This window comes from Onychostoma macrolepis, chromosome 04 (genome assembly GCF_012432095.1).
Source record: "Onychostoma macrolepis isolate SWU-2019 chromosome 04, ASM1243209v1, whole genome shotgun sequence".
NCBI lineage: Eukaryota > Metazoa > Chordata > Actinopteri > Cypriniformes > Cyprinidae > Onychostoma > Onychostoma macrolepis.
The window spans coordinates 6,488,151-6,504,136 of NC_081158.1; the positions used below are offsets into that span (position 1 = coordinate 6,488,151).

The window sequence follows — 15,986 nt, forward strand, 5'->3', positions numbered from 1 at the left end:
AGATACCCCTTAAAACCAAGCATTTTCGCGAGCTTACTTGAAACCGAGGGGTACCCAGAACACACTGCGCAACCGGCAACAATCAAGTATTTTCGGCTTAAATAATTTATTTAAAAATTACGACAGTCTTGTTTTGTGCTCTAGACAGTCCTGTACATATATATTTGCAACCATGTTCTTAATTGAAACGTTTTAAAAAAAAAAAATCGCTAGTTTGCTACACTAACGTTACATTGCTGATTTGCACAACAGTCCCGCAGACTAGCCTTGAATGGACTCCATGCATGTCTACAGTTTTAACAAGTTTGTAAAACGATCCAAAGTTTGTGATCAACACTTGTCGGCTCTGATGACATAGCAGCCAGCTAGCGACGGTGTATGATGACGTAACCGTAACCAAGTGGTGTCTCATTTCATAGGGGTATGTTTTCACCCCTAGCGCTTACCACTCGGTTTCGAGGGACAAGGGCTAGGGGTAAGACGAAGGGGAAGGGGTAAGACAGAGAAATGGGATTCACCCTTAATCTCCAGCGCTACTCTGAGAGTCACTGCACCAGGATTTCTCCATTTCATTGAGAAAACTATCGTCAGATACACACGCAAACTCAAAGCTCTTCACTACAATCCGCCAAAATAAAAGTTAGTTTTAACTTTATGACATAAATTATGACAGAAATATATTGCTATATTGTGTGGTAGAATGTACTTCTCAAAGTAATATTACTAAGGAATATCAAACGATTTCACAATTTTTCATCCATGTTTAAAATTTAACCAGCCTAGCATCTGTTGTGCACCACATTGCCAATGAAAAGGAAATTGTTAACGTTTCATCAGTAAATTTTTATAAATAGCACATTTGTTTTTATGCAATGTTTATATTTCATATTTATAATATAAAGCCCTGTCAAGTAAAGAAGAATATACGGGGGATGGGGCTTCGTGGGGGTCATCCTACCACCTAGCACTACAACGTATTAGCACTTTGTATAGCTCTTTTATTTTGCTATGATACATATACATATATATTTACATTTAGTAATTTATCCAAAGCGACTTACAAATGAGGACAATGGAAGCAATCAAAATCAACAAAGGAGCGATGATATGCAAGTGCTATAACAAGTCTCAGCTTAATGCAGTAGCCTATACATAGCAAGGTTTTTTTTATAGAAAAAGAATAGAGCAAGCTAGTCTTTGAGGCCTTTTTTGCTTTTGTTAATTGTATAATAAAACTAATAGATAAAATACAAAAAGATTAGAAAAGCTAGTGTTATTTATTTTATTTTTTTAAGAATACAATTAGAATAGAGAGTGCTAGAGTTAGCAGTGCTTCCCAAACCTGTCCTGGAGGACCCCTAGCCCTGCACATTTTGTATGTCTCCCTTATCTAACAAACCTGATTCAACTCATCAGCTCGTTACTAGAGACTGCAAGACATGAATTGGGTGTGTCTGATAAGGGAGACATACAAAATGTGCAGGGCTAGGGGTCCTCCAGGACAGGTTTGGGAAGCACTGAGTTAGAGGGTCAAATAAAGATGGAAGATATATGTTTTTAGCCGATTCTTGAAGATGGTTAAGGACTCAGCTGCTGGGATTGAGTTGGGCAGGTCATTCCACCAGGAGGGAACAGTTCATTTAAAAGTCTGTGAAAGTGATTTTGTGCCTCTTTGGGATGAACAATAAAGCGACGTTCACTTGCAGAACGCAAGCTTCTTGAGGCACATAAGTCTGAAGTAATGAGTTTAGGTAAAGGGGTGCAGAGCCAGTGGTGCTTTTGTAGGCAAACATTATATCAGTTTAAATAATTGAAAGTTGAATTTAATGTCTACTGAACCAATTAAAAGTCTTTCAAATTTAATTCTAATTAAAATACTGTATTTCCCTCTTCCCAGCATAATTCAGAACACAGACATTGGCCTCCTGTATATCTAAGACTCCATCTACAGCTGAAAGAAAGGAGTTCATCTTTGATTTCATAAAGACCTTCATTGAAGCTGACATCTCTCTGGAAAAAACTTTTTTACAGAAGTACTGCAAACAGGGAGGGTCAGTTCCGGCTCCATCTCACCTACGCTCTGATTACCTTCCACAATTATTTCCTCAGTATTTGGAAGATATCAAGCAGGCTGTACATGGACGTCCTGTATATGTAATTGCTGATGAAACAACAGATGCTTGTGGCCGTTGTGTCGTTGCTGTTCTCCTCCAGCCAGTGGGCAAACCACCTGTTGCAGCAGATCTAATTTTTCTAGATCGTGTTAACTTTAGCACTGTATCGCAGGCTGTCTTAACTCCAACAACATCAATTTCAATGATGTATGGGCTTTTGTGACCGATTCTGCAAGTTATATGAAAAAGGCATATAACACAATTCTCCACGGCCTATTCCCCAATGCCAATCATGTCACCTGTCTGGCACATCTGCTGCAGTTGGTTTTAGAGGTGTTTCCAGACACATTTGAAGAACTGAACCGGATGTGTGCTTTGGTAAAGCGGGTTTTCTGCCAGTCAACCAAACGTCATCTTGAATTGAGGGCCTTCATGATGCAGCAGGGCCCGTCTCCTCTCATGCCAGTGTTTGCTGTCCAGACAAGATGGGGATCCTGGATAAAAGCTGTGCAATACCTGGCAGAAAATATTGATGTCTTGCAAGCCTTCATCCCAACACTGCCACCGACCTCTAAAGCTGTGTGGGACCTTGGAGTTCTGTTAGAAGAGAACGGAAAGCTCCTGAAAGTCCAGGCCACCTTCATCATGGAGCACAGCTCCGATATTCTTGCTACCCTAACCAAACTGGAAGAAACCTCCAGACCCACAGCTGCCAGCATCTTCAGCCAGCTGGAGGACCTCAGCATGCTGTTTGAGTATGGTCGCACCGCAGAGGCTGAGGATTGGCGTCCCAAGACACTTGTTCAGAGCTGTTTAAAGAAGCAATGGCAGAATGTTACACTAAGCTACAGGCAGTGATGGAGCGACATCCTTGCACTGAACTATTCAAAGTCCTCCCAATCTTTGATCCTGCCAAGGTATCCGGTTTAAAACCTGACATTAAGAATTATGTTCAAGTTGTCCCTGCACGGAGTAATTTCTCCACAGAAGAGTGGCATCGCTACATCCGGATGGACAAGAGTGATGCAGATCAAATGCCAACACTCGCCCCACTAGCTGCACTGTACCTGCATCTCCCTACTACTTCAGTGGATGTGGAGAGGCTTTTTTCTCATTATTCTGCACTTCTAACAGAGCACAGACGCAGTCTAACAGAGGAGAATGTTAAAATGATGCTGATTGCCAAATTTAACACCAGAGATTAACTCACATCCACATCCAGCTTCACTTGCATCCAGTAGTTTTTCTGATATAAATAATGTAAATAACTTTTTTCTGATGCAAAAATACTACTGATTGTAAATGACTATTTTTACTACTAAATTACTACTAAATTAGTTTTCTAAAAAAAAAAAGTCAGCAGATTCCGTCTGGCCCTGCTTATTGGTGTCGATAGTATGTGTATAAAAAGTGTTGGGAGTAACATGTTACAAAAGTAATGCATTACAGTAACTGATTACTTTTTTGCTGTAACGCAGTAGTGTAAGGCATTACTAATCAATTTTCAGTAATATTTTACTCGGTACATGTTCGCTTGCGTTACAACACACTTTTAGCCCAAAATTTAATTGTTCAAAGAAAAAAAAACAGCAAGACCGCAGGACATTAACGAACAAATAAAAAAAATGGCAGTATTCCAGTGAAGGCGTGTTTAGGGCGGGTTCTACTGGCAGTGGAAACGCGGCATGATTTCGGCCTCTGTGCTCGAGGTCCGAGGCTATTAGCCCTGCCCAGCTCGCACTGACAAGTGGAAAAGCAGCTAATGGGTGAAGATGGCAGAAGACTGTACATTCACGAGATGGACATATGCACATTACTTCGAGTTTGTCAGAGATAAGGTCAAGAAGAACGTAATAAAACAACAAAACCGAAATAGGTATTAATTATAGATCTGTTTCAATGTTAATCGAACATTAAAAGAAAAGACGGAATTATTATTATTAATTATTGTTGAGAAAAATATGCAACGTTGCTAGGTGATTTAGGTTTGGAATGTTTCACTAAATTTTTCTCAAAATCAACTCTGGTGAGTCTATCGATTTCAAATGGTTGTAGCTTACTCCTTTTTTGTCAGATTTTAACAAGTCATATATTATTTTGAAGGTGTTTTAAATGGAGAATGTGACGATAAAATAAGTAATATTTCAAAATTTGCTTATTTCTACTAATTTTGTTAGGACTTATCACATATAGAGTTTTTATATATATATATATATATATATATATATATATATATATATATATATATATATATATAATTTGTTGATACAATTTATTGAATGTTTTGCTAAATACAGGTACGGTAACTGTAAAATAATTGTTTAAATAGGAAAATTAGTTTGGTTGTACTACTTAGACAAGTTGTAAAATCATAAATCCAACATGAAAAAGAATTGTGATAAAATTGTAAATTGTGGTATTTATGGGGGAAACAATTATATTTTTCCAATATTTCCCATTGCTATTGGAGATATAGGTATTTGTTTTTTGAATGCATTTTTGTCTGGTATAATATCATGTTCTTTTTGCCAAGTTAAGAGATTTTTGCTTAGTATAACAATGTTTTTACCTTCTTTTTTGTATTTCAGGTGAATGTGACAGTCAAAGTGCTCCAGTTGGTTGAAGATCGACAGGGTATGACCCGTAGCAATCAGAGATTGCAAAGAAGGTCATATGATGTGGCAGATCAAACATGTGGTTTGTCATTGACTGTCTGGGGAGGAGGTGTCTTGGAAATAGGGTAGTGGTATACCATCAAGAACGCATCTGTTCGACAGTTTGATGGATGCACTTGTTTGTCTACCACTACACAGTCGTCTTTAATCATTGTACCGGCTGTATCAACTACCGTTGCGCAACCAGTTGACAATTTTAAGGTCAAAGAAGGAGAAATTGTGACCGCAGATGTCAAAGCCTAATACATGTGTCCAAAGCTGCATACCTTGCCTGCTGTCAATTTGGAGACATTAATGACCAGATGTCAATAATGTGCAGCATACTGTAAAACCGCAAAAGTGAAGTCAGTACTTCATGCAACAGTCACTGTACAGGATAGCAGTGATATTATGAGCACTTTTGTATTGGACGACTTTGTGCTTCGCCAGTTGCTGACTGTGCAAATTGACAGTCAGGTGGAACCAGACGAGTTGGTAGCAAAGTTGCTCAGTGATGACAGACGTTTGCACATCAAATTCAGAGGACAACGTGTTATGTCTGCATCAGGCCCTGGCAGCAGTCGGAGAGCTCTCACAGGAGGAGGAGGGAGAGCTGGGCCTGCTGTCTTTGGTGGTTGTGGGGCCTGCCGTTTTTCAGTTGATTTCTGGGGGCTTGCAGCGAAAGAGTGAGGTTGGTCCCAGCATTCACCAGTTCCTCCATTTTCTGTGAGAAGCTTAGAAGTGGAGATGCTGGAGAGAGGGATGATGTGTCTGGTGAGATGGGCTCTGGCTCTGGTGTTTCCGGTGGCTGTGATACGTTTTCCAGAAAGTCGTCCTTGGGTGCCGAGTCTTGAAGCTGTTGTAGTACGTCACAATCAGGTTTGTGATGAGCTTTGTGGGCAGGGCTCAGCCGGGATAGTTTCCAAGAGGAGAGCTTGTTTTGGCTGCGTAATGTCCTTGTGGGATGTGTCAACCACATGATGACTCTGAAGCTGATATGAAGTCCTGTGGTCACTCATATTCTGTCCAGGTGTGTGTGTAATCCTCATACTAATTAAGGGTTATTATATCTGAAACTCTTTTCACTTGGTCACATATGAACAGCTTCTCTCCAGTGTGAACGTTCATGTGGATATTAAGGCTTCCTTATGCCAGTCTTGTGTGAGTTATAAGGCTTGCTTCATGTCAAACTCAAAAAATAAATAAGTGAAATTTATATCAAGTTGTTTATTCATGGTTTTTAAGGCGTTTTATGTCTGGGAAATGCTTCCCATGCTGACATCTAATACGGTTTCTTTCTTGAGTGAATTCTTATGTGGTAATTAAGGGTCACTTGACGTCTGAAACTCTTTCCACACTGATCACACATAAACGGTTTCTTTCCAGTGTGAATGTCCAAGTGAGATTTAAGAGATCCTTTTCGTGAGAAGCTCTTCCCACACAGTTTGCAGGTATGGGGGTTTTCTCCAGTGTGACTACTCATATGGGAATCAAGGGACTGTTTATGTCTAAAACTCATTCCACACTGAGAGCATGTGTAAGGCTTCTCTCCAGTGTGAACTCGCATGTGAGTCTTGAAGCTTACTTTATGAGCGAAACTTCTTCCACACTGCTGACATATAAAACAATCCTCTGTTGAGTGAATCCTCATGTGGGAATTAAGGGTGTCTTTATGTGTGAAACTCTTTCCACACTGATCACATGTAAAAGGCTTCTCTCCGGTGTGAATTATCATGTGGGATTGAAGGGCTTTTTTTTGTTTAAAACTCTGTCCACATTGAGGGCACGTGAAAGGCCTCTCTCCGGTGTGAATTCTCATGTGGCTTTTAAGGTTCCCTGTTTGATTAAAACTCTTTCCACACTGTTGGCATGTGAAAGGCTTCTCTCCAGTGTGGACTCTCATGTGGACTTTAAGGTTTCGATGATTACTGAAGCATTTTCCACATTGATGGCAAGTCTTAGATTTGGTCTTCTGGGTTCTTTTTCGTGAGTACGTCTTTTCAGTCTTTATGGATATTTTTCCAGTTACGAAATTATGATGTTCCTCATACTGATCCTTCTCCTCGATTTCATTCAGTTCTGGACTCTCCTCTTTCAGTGACATCAGGTCTACAGTTAAAAAGACAAATACTTGTTAAACCCACACTGTAAAATTGACAATAACATGCAGTTTTCCATTAAAACTGTATTATTCTATAAAAAAAACAATGCATCAAATTGAAGAAATTAAGGAATATATAGTATTTATGAAATCTGGTAAGGCCCCAGGGCCTGACGGGTTTCATAAAGTCTTTTCTAATTTGCTAAACCCAATTTTACTTTTGTTTGCCTGCAAGTCTCTATCAAGCGACTATTTCGCTGCTCCTAAAGAAAGACAAGAATCCACTAGAATGTGGTTCATATCGTCCCATCTCTCTGCTAAATTGTGACTATAAGATCTTAGCCAAACTTTTATCTATCCGTTTTGAAAATTCTGTGGCTCAAATAATTTCAGCTGATCAAACTGGCTTTATTCGAGATAGATATTCTTTTTCTAATATTAGACACCTTTTTAATATATTATATTCTTCCCATTCAAACAACCCAGAGGTGGTGCGGTCACTTGACGTGGAAAAGGCGTTTGACCGTGTTGAATGGAACTATCTTTTTCAGGTCTTAGGAAAATTTGGATTTGGCCCCATATTTATTTATTGGATTAAACTTTTATATGCAGCCCCTAAAGCTTCTGTACGTACTAATAATGTCTTTTCGTAGTATTTCAATCTACAACGGGGCACAAGACAGGGTTGTCCCCTTTCCCCATTGTTGTTTGCCATAGCCATTGAACCCCTTGCAATTGCTCTACGGTCCAGTGCACAGGTTTGTGGTATCACCCGTGCAGGAACAGTACATAAGGTTTCTTTATATGCTGATGACCTTCTTCTTTTTTCATCTAACCCTCTCTCCTCTATTCCTCAAACTCTTTCTATTCTAGATACCTATAGTAGTTTCTCAGGATACAAACTACATTTTCGTAAAAGTGAACTGTTCCCACTGAACACATCTTCCTTTCAGATTTCATATTCAGATTTCCAATTCAAGGTTATCAGGAATCGTTTTAAATACTTAGGGATTCAGGTGACCCGTAAATATTCTGACCTGTGCAGTGCCAACATTAGTCCTCTCCATATTCATGTTAAGTCTCTCTTTGTGTCCTGGAAATGTCTCCCTCTATCTTTGATAGGAAGGGTGAATGTTATCAAAATGAATGTACTTCCTAAATTTTTATATCTCTTCCAGTGCCTTCCTATATTTATCCCAAAATCCTTTTTTACAGTTTTGCAGCAGAATACTTCTTCTTTCATATGGAATAAGTCAAAACGAATTAATCTAAGTCATCTTATGAAACCAAAGTGTTTGGGTGGCTCCCATTTATTTAGATACTTTCAGATACGGAACTTTATTCGTAAGCAGTTTTCTAACTTTCCCTTTTTGCCAAATAAAAATATACTTGAGATTTTAGACCTATATACATCTTTGAAAGGGGTTATTTCTAAAATGTATACTATAATTAACACAAAACAATCCCCCTCAATGCGCCCACTGAAGGCGCTCTGGGAGGAGGAATTGAATTTGATGATTGAGGAGAATACCTGGGATCTAATTCTTACACGAATACACTCATCATCCATAAATGCTAGACACACTCTCATTCAATTTAAGGTAGTGCACAGAGTCCATTGGTCTAGAACTAAATTAAATAAAATATTCCCAGATTTTGACCCAACCTGCCTTCGCTGCGCAACTGAACCAGCTACGTTATTGCATTCTTTCTGGTCCTGTCCGAAACTGTCTGATTTCTGGAGGAAGGTCTTTAGATGCTTCTCTGTTATTTTTTCTTTACCATTAGACCCCAACCCCTTAACAGCATTGTTTGGCATTCTGCCAGAATCTGTCAATTTAAACACATTACATGCTGACAGTGTAGCCTTTGCAACTCTACTGGCTATAGCGACTTATTCTTATGAATTGGAAGTCAGCAGCTCCTCCTCCTTATCGCCAATGGGTCTTTGACTTTTTACATGCTCTCAAAATGGAAAAGATTCGGTTTGCAATAAAACAAAAGCCAAAACCTTTTTTGAAAGTCTGGAGCCCATTTCTGGAATATTTTAAGGAGACAACTGTATCATAATTTTATTTATTTTTTTATAACATATGTATGTGTATATATAATACATTTATTTTTTGTTTTTTCTTTCTTTTCTTTATATACTGTATTTGAATGTATAACTATGCATGACTGGTGTTTTCTTTATTTATGTATTTTTTCTAATCTGAATTAATATGTGTTATATGTAGATATGTGTATAATCTATATTATTTGTATCATATTACAATATTTGCCTTAAAAAAAACAAAAAACAAACAAACAATGCATTCTGGCAAGTATTTTATTTCAACATATACTGTGAATAGAGGTCTGCAAGCAATGATTTCCAATCAATGATTTCCTCAGAGTTTGACTGTTTTACTATTGCAGGGGATTTTAATATTCACATAGATAATGCAGAAATCAAAACTGCAAAAGAAATTATTACTGTTTTAAACACTTTTGATCTGATCCAGCATGTGCATGAACCCACACACAATCGTGGACACACTCTAGATTTACTCATCAGTAAAGGTCTAAACATCTCATCCATTGTTGTTAAGGATGTAGCACTATCTGATCACTTCTGTATTTTCTTTGATATATTGATCTCTGTTAACACTGAATCTAGATCTGTCTCTGTCAGAAAGAGATGCATTAATGAGAAAACTAGTGCGCTATTTATGAAGGCTATATCTTTAACACCAAGCATTTCTGCAGACTCTGTTGATCTTCTCCTGGATTCTTTTAACTCAAAAGTTAAGAATGTTATTGATGATATTGCTCCGACAAGGGTCTGCAAGAAGAGTGGCAGACAAAAATCACCATGGAGAAAATCAACAGCAGCTCAGAGTATGAAAAGACAATGCAGAAAAGCTGAGCGGATGTGGCGGAAGACAAAACTTGAAATTCACTATAGCATCTATAAAGACAGCCTTCATGCTTTCAATGTGGAACTAGCCACAGCTAGACAGACCTACTTCTCAAACCTTATAAACAGTAACTTAAACAACTCTCGCACTCTTTTTGCTACTGTGGAGAGACTGACAAACCCCCCAAGTCAGATTCCCAGTGAAATGCTCTCCGACAGTAAATGCAATGAGTTTGCTTCCTTCTTTTCTGAGAAGATCAATAATATCAGAAAGGAGACTGGCATATCTACTTTTGCAGAGGTCACACAGATTCGACCGCAATTTCAAAAGAAGTGACTATGTCTGTTTTTGAAGCAATTGATTGCAAAATTTTGAAAGAAATAGTACAGCACCTTAAATCATCAACCTGCTATCTTGACACACTTCCCACATCTTTTTTCAAAAGTGTGCTTAACTGTTTAGAAGCAGATCTCTTAGAAGTGGTGAACGCCTCACTTCTTTCTGGGACTTTTCCAAACTCCCTGAAAACTGCAGTTGTTAAGCCCCTTCTGAAAAAGCGCAATCTTGATAACACAATGTTGAACAACTATAGACCAATATCAAATCTTCCGTTCATAGGTAAGATTATTGAAAAGGTAGTTTTAATCAGCTGAACAACCACTTAAACTTAAATGGATACCTGGACAATTTTCAATCTGGTTTCCGAGCACATCATAGCACAGAGACAGCACTCATTAAGATAATAAATGATATTCGCTTCAATTCTGATTCAGGCAAAATATCAGTGCTGGTACTACTAGATCTTAGTGCTGCGTTTGACACTGTTGATCATAACATACTTCTAGAGAGACTGGAAAACTGGATCGGGCTTTCTGGGATGGTACTCAAATGGTTCAGGTCATACTTAGAAGGAGAGGTTATTATGTGAGTATAGGAGAGCATAAGTCTAAGTGGACGTCCATGACATGCGGAGTCCCACAAGGCTCAATTCTTGCACCGCTCTTGTTTAGCCTGTATATGCTCCCACTAAGTCAAATAATGAGAAGGAACCAAATTGCCTATCACAGCTATGCTGATGATACCCAGATTTACCTAGCCTTATCTCCAAATGACTACAGCCCCATTGACTCCCTCTGCCAATGCATTGATGAAATAAACTGTTGGATGTCCCAGAACTTTCTGCAGTTAAATAAGGAGAAAACTGAAGTCATTGCATTTGGAAACAAAGATGAAGTTCTCAAGGTGAATGCATACCTTGACTCTAGGGGTCAATCAACTAAAACCAAGTCAAAAATCTTGGGGTGTTTCTGGAGACAGACCTTAGTTTTAGTAGTCATGTCAAAGCAGTAACTAAATCAGCATACTATCATCTCAAAAACATTGCAAGAATTAGATGTTTTGTTTCCAGTCAAGACTTGGAGAAACTGGTTCATGCCTTTATCACCAGCAGGGTGGATTATTGTAATGGTCTCCTCACCGGCCTTCCAAAGAAGACCATTAGACAGCTGCAGCTCATCCAGAACGCTGCTGCCAGGATTCTGACTAGAACCAGAAAATTTGAGCATATTACACCAGTCCTCAGGTCCCTACACTGGCTTCCAGTTACATTTAGGATTGATTTTAAAGTACTTCTACTCGTTTATAAATCTCTAAATGGCCTAGGACCTAAATACATTGGAGATATGCTCACTGAATATAAACCTAACAGACCACTCAGATCATTAGGATCGAGTCAGTTAGAAATACCAAGGGTATACACAAAACAAGGGGAGTCTGCTTTTAGCTATTATGCTGCCCGCAGTTGGAACCAGCTTCCAGAAGAGATCAGATGTGCTAAAACATTAGCCACTTTTAAATCCAGACTCAAAACTCATCTGTTTAGCTGTGCATTTGTTGAATGAGCACTGTGCTACGTCCGAACTGATTGCACTATGTATAATCACTTTCTATTCTTAAATGTTTTAAATTCTTTTAAAATCAATTTTTAAATCACTTTGTTTTTATTGTTGTGATTTTTATTATTTTTAATAATGACTATTTCACTTCCTTTTATGTAAAGCACTTTGAATTACCATTGTGTATGAAATGTGCTATATAAATAAACTTGCCTTGCCTTGCCTTGCCTCTTTATTCGGCCTGGGCTGGGCCATTTTTAACAGATCGGGCTCGGGCTCATTTAGCTTCTCTCTTTTTATTGTCCCCATATACACACAGAGCACACATGTCTACTGTATGAAATACTGATTATATTATAAATATTGTACATTGCCTAAGCCTAAGAAATAGGTCTACGCATACGCACACTAGGGCTGCATGATTAAATCGAAAGCGATTTCCATGCGCATTTTGTCAGTAAAGTTGGTTCTGTAATCAGCAGTAAATCTCCATCACCTGCTTTCAGATGGAGCAGTATTTACTACTCAGAGCCATAGTTCACTGACAGGTAACGCAAAAAAAAATCGGAGACGATATTATTGCACGATTATGAAATCGAATAAATCGTTCGTGATAATGACAGCTGTTTGCGTAGCTTCTCAGTGAAATACGGCTCTGTGTAGTAAATTCTACTCTACTGAAAGCATGTGAAAATACCATATTTAATAACATGTTTTTACTCCAAACTCACTTCATAACATCAGTCTAGTGTTTGAAATATATCCTGTGAGATGATGTGGCTTCTTACACAGAATACTATGAAATATGTTGCGTGCCTTATTCAAAGCAGTGATAAAGGCATTGCATTATAAATATACTTTATTATAATGAAAATTATAATAATAAGAACTCAGATAAACCATATATTGTTGTAGTCTTGTGTTTATTAGTCACGTTGAATCAATGAAAGCAGTTAAATCTTCTGTTTATTCAGCTAACGTTATAGGCATTTCCTGGGTTTCTTCTTCAGGATGTATTTGGAGTTTCTGCGCGAGAGCACCCTCTGGCCTTCGGATGGAGATTTACTGCTGATCACAGAACCGTGCTTCACTGAAAGATATGCATGGCAATCGCAGCTTCTGCCTAAACGCGATTTTGATTTCACTTCGATTTATCGTGCAGCCCTAACGCACACATTAGCATACAGGTGACCATGCAGAGCATCAGGGAGAAGTTGGAGCGTGGGGAGTTACTAAAAGTTCCCAATGCTTCGGGAAAAGCTACATTTTGGATCATACATGCATTTGATGATCCTGACTCGCTGTCTCCTCATTGGATGCGCCTTTAGAGAGAAATGCATCTTTAGGGATTTTATAGGCTGCATTTACACTGCATGGTTCAAGTGACCCAATTCCGATTTTTTCCTCCCATGTGGCACAGATCGGATATGGCCCACGACCGTGTAAGCAGGAAAAAATAAAAATAAATTCATGAAAAATGAAACGCCTCTAGTTGAGTAGCAGAGTATTAATTTCATTCGTTTATGTTAAATAAATGTTGTGACATGCTTAACAATATCTACCACTGAGTATTATTCCACTCGCAAGCTTTCAGCAGAGCTGCGTACATCACTGTCCTGAAGAATTTGTACTAGGATATATAATTATTTTGATGTATAGATGTAACTATTGCATTAAAAACGTTTCTATATTAATTCCATGTGAATAAATTAAACTCAATGTACTATTCAAATTGATTTGTGATGTCATATGCTATTTTTGGCTTGTTTCACCAAGTGCAGTGTAAAATGCACACATCGGATACAGGTCACTTTTAAAAGAAATGTAAGCATGTCGTCCAAAAAATCGGTATTGGTCTTGCAGTGTAAATGCAGCCATAATGAAAGAGTTTTTGTTTTCGATAAAAATTATTTCATTTTAAAGTAGTAATTCAAAGCTTTCTCTAGATACTATATTTATCGAGTCAGTGAGGCAAGTATTCGCTGTGTTTTGGTTTTTCATAAGCACTCCTGCTCAAAACCGAAACTGCTGTTTTTTCTTTATTTTATAAAAGCACGTTTTGTTGATATTGTGAGTGCACACAAATAAAAGTAGACCCTTTACAGTACTCTTATACCTTTATGAGCAAAAATTACAAATTTTGAAATTAATTCTGATAAGCTGTCAGACACGGGCCGGGCTAGGGACTAGATTTTATGCCCCTGCAGGGCTCTGTAGAACCTGGTCGAAACTAACGCACACACATGAGTAACTTAAGAACATTCCACTGGAACTAATCTAACTTCATCAGCTCGTAAAATGAGCAAATGACAAACACAAGGCCTCAGTTCTATGACTAGCGTCCGCCCATACTCTCCTTACCACCTCGAGAGACTCGTAAAACATGATAAGGTGAGGATGAACGGTCCGCGCTACATCTGTTTGGGGTTTAACAACTAATAATTACTCCTTTGGAGAATTTTCAGAACCAGAGCGTTCGCGATACTGCGACCCCGCTTACCATAAACTACTTTCCGATAAACAAAAATTGACTGACTTACAACTTCGTCTCAGCAAAGAAGATCACCAGAGACACACAACGTGATACTCCTCATGACCTCACGACCTCAGCTCTGGTCTCCTAACATTCCAAAAGGAAGGCGCCTTTTTCTCTCTCCTTCTCCAAAAGGAAAAGAACACCCAAACTTTTATGGACAAAAGATCTTCAAAAGGACAATCCAGAAAAGACTGCTGCTATTAAAAGCAACATACTCAAGAGACAAAATATATATGAATGTGGTATTTTAGGTTTCATTTAATCTTACTGTAGTTATTAGAATTTAGGATATTTTAATCTATGACTTAACCCGTTTAGTAGGTAAAATTATAGATATTCGATGTGACAACTATCTCCTGTTTGGTATTAAATTTCACGTTATGCTGATTCCAATACATTGAAAACGATGAATGTTGACTTTTAGCATCATGAAGTATGATTATAACACTTTATAGAAATCTGCTAGGATATTTACTTCAGGTGACATTTATGAGCAGATAATGTATGCACGAAAAAGAAGTCGTGCCGGGCGGGGCTCCGCCCTACAGAGACAATGTGATTGGGTCAGACAGTGAATAGGATGGACTTAATTCTGTCCGATAAAAACAGACACCCCAACTTTGAAAGGTGCTCAACTCAGGACAAAAGAACGGGTTGAACATCTGGTGAAACTGCAAGAAACTTGGCTGAAAGTCTGGGCGTTGCCCCCTGATCGTGCTGCAAACATCTGGCTGATCATCTAAAAGACTTCAACACTCTGTCCACGTCTGACCAAAGAAAACTTGCAAAGCTGCCGCGTAAGAACTTCAAACTCGCTATTCGCGCGCTACCAGAAAGCCATCAAATCCAAAAGGAGGAATCCCGAGTGACGTCACGCGACAACAACACGTCAGCAGGAGAAGTCCGGGGCTTCCCTCCAGCAACCCTTCAAGAAGTACAGCCTTCAAATTCAACTCACAGCAAGTAAAACAAACAAATCTCTTATTCGCTGAAGCTGAATTGAATTGAATGAATCGTTAAAAGATAACGATAACTGAGTCTTCTGTTTGTGACATCCCGATAAGGTCGTCTTTATTCTCAGGAAAAGAGAATAGTTAACTTCCCTCAAACTGCTTTGATCTTGCCATAATGTGTGTATGTGTGTGTATGTGTTTTGGTTATTTGTATTGTACCCTAGAATAGTAAATAAACGCTCGATTCATTTTTAATGAATAGTCTGGTGCCTTGATTTTCAAATCTTAAATTATTTGCCATAGATCGTGTTACCTGTTGCTCAATGCAAAATTTCCCAATTAATTCTGTATTATAATCAATTCTGTATTCTTATCAACAATAAGAAGCATTGCTGAATTATACTGTGTTAATACTCGCTGGACGAGTCGTTAATAAGGTATAAATTATACAATTTTGATTAATATCAATTAATCAGATCAAAACCGAATTTCTACGATTTGGTTCCCTAAAGCTAAAATTTATAAATGAAGGATAAAACCTTACAAAATTATTACAGCTCTAACTGTGAACAGTGTTGAATTTTGGTAGTGATTTAGATAAAAAGGCAAAGCATAAATACAGAACATATACTCTACATAGCAAAATCTTCCATGTTAAATGAATACTGATCAGTGATTATACAGTCCACACATCAACCCAAACACCCCTGAAAGTGAGTGAATCCTAAATTATTGTTGTGTGTGTGTACAGAACATGTCTCAGAAAAAGAGAAAGATAATCTGACTCGATGTTTAAAGGGGTCACATGATGCGATTTCTTGTTTTCCTTTTCT

The 15,986-nt window shown here is 38.3% G+C and overlaps 1 protein-coding gene across 3 annotated transcripts in view; it reads right to left on the reverse strand.

Moving 5' to 3' along the window:
* The window catches only part of LOC131538607 (gastrula zinc finger protein XlCGF8.2DB-like), a 41,322-nt gene that overhangs the window by 20,354 nt on the left and 4,982 nt on the right, over window positions 1-15,986 (reverse strand). For all 3 annotated transcript variants that reach the window (XM_058772540.1, XM_058772539.1, XM_058772541.1), the window contains one exon: window positions 4,684-6,877. In XM_058772540.1, coding sequence (XP_058628523.1) covers window positions 6,051-6,877 — 827 coding nt within the window. In that variant the 3' untranslated portion in view covers window positions 4,684-6,050. The remainder of the gene's footprint in view (window positions 1-4,683; window positions 6,878-15,986) is intronic.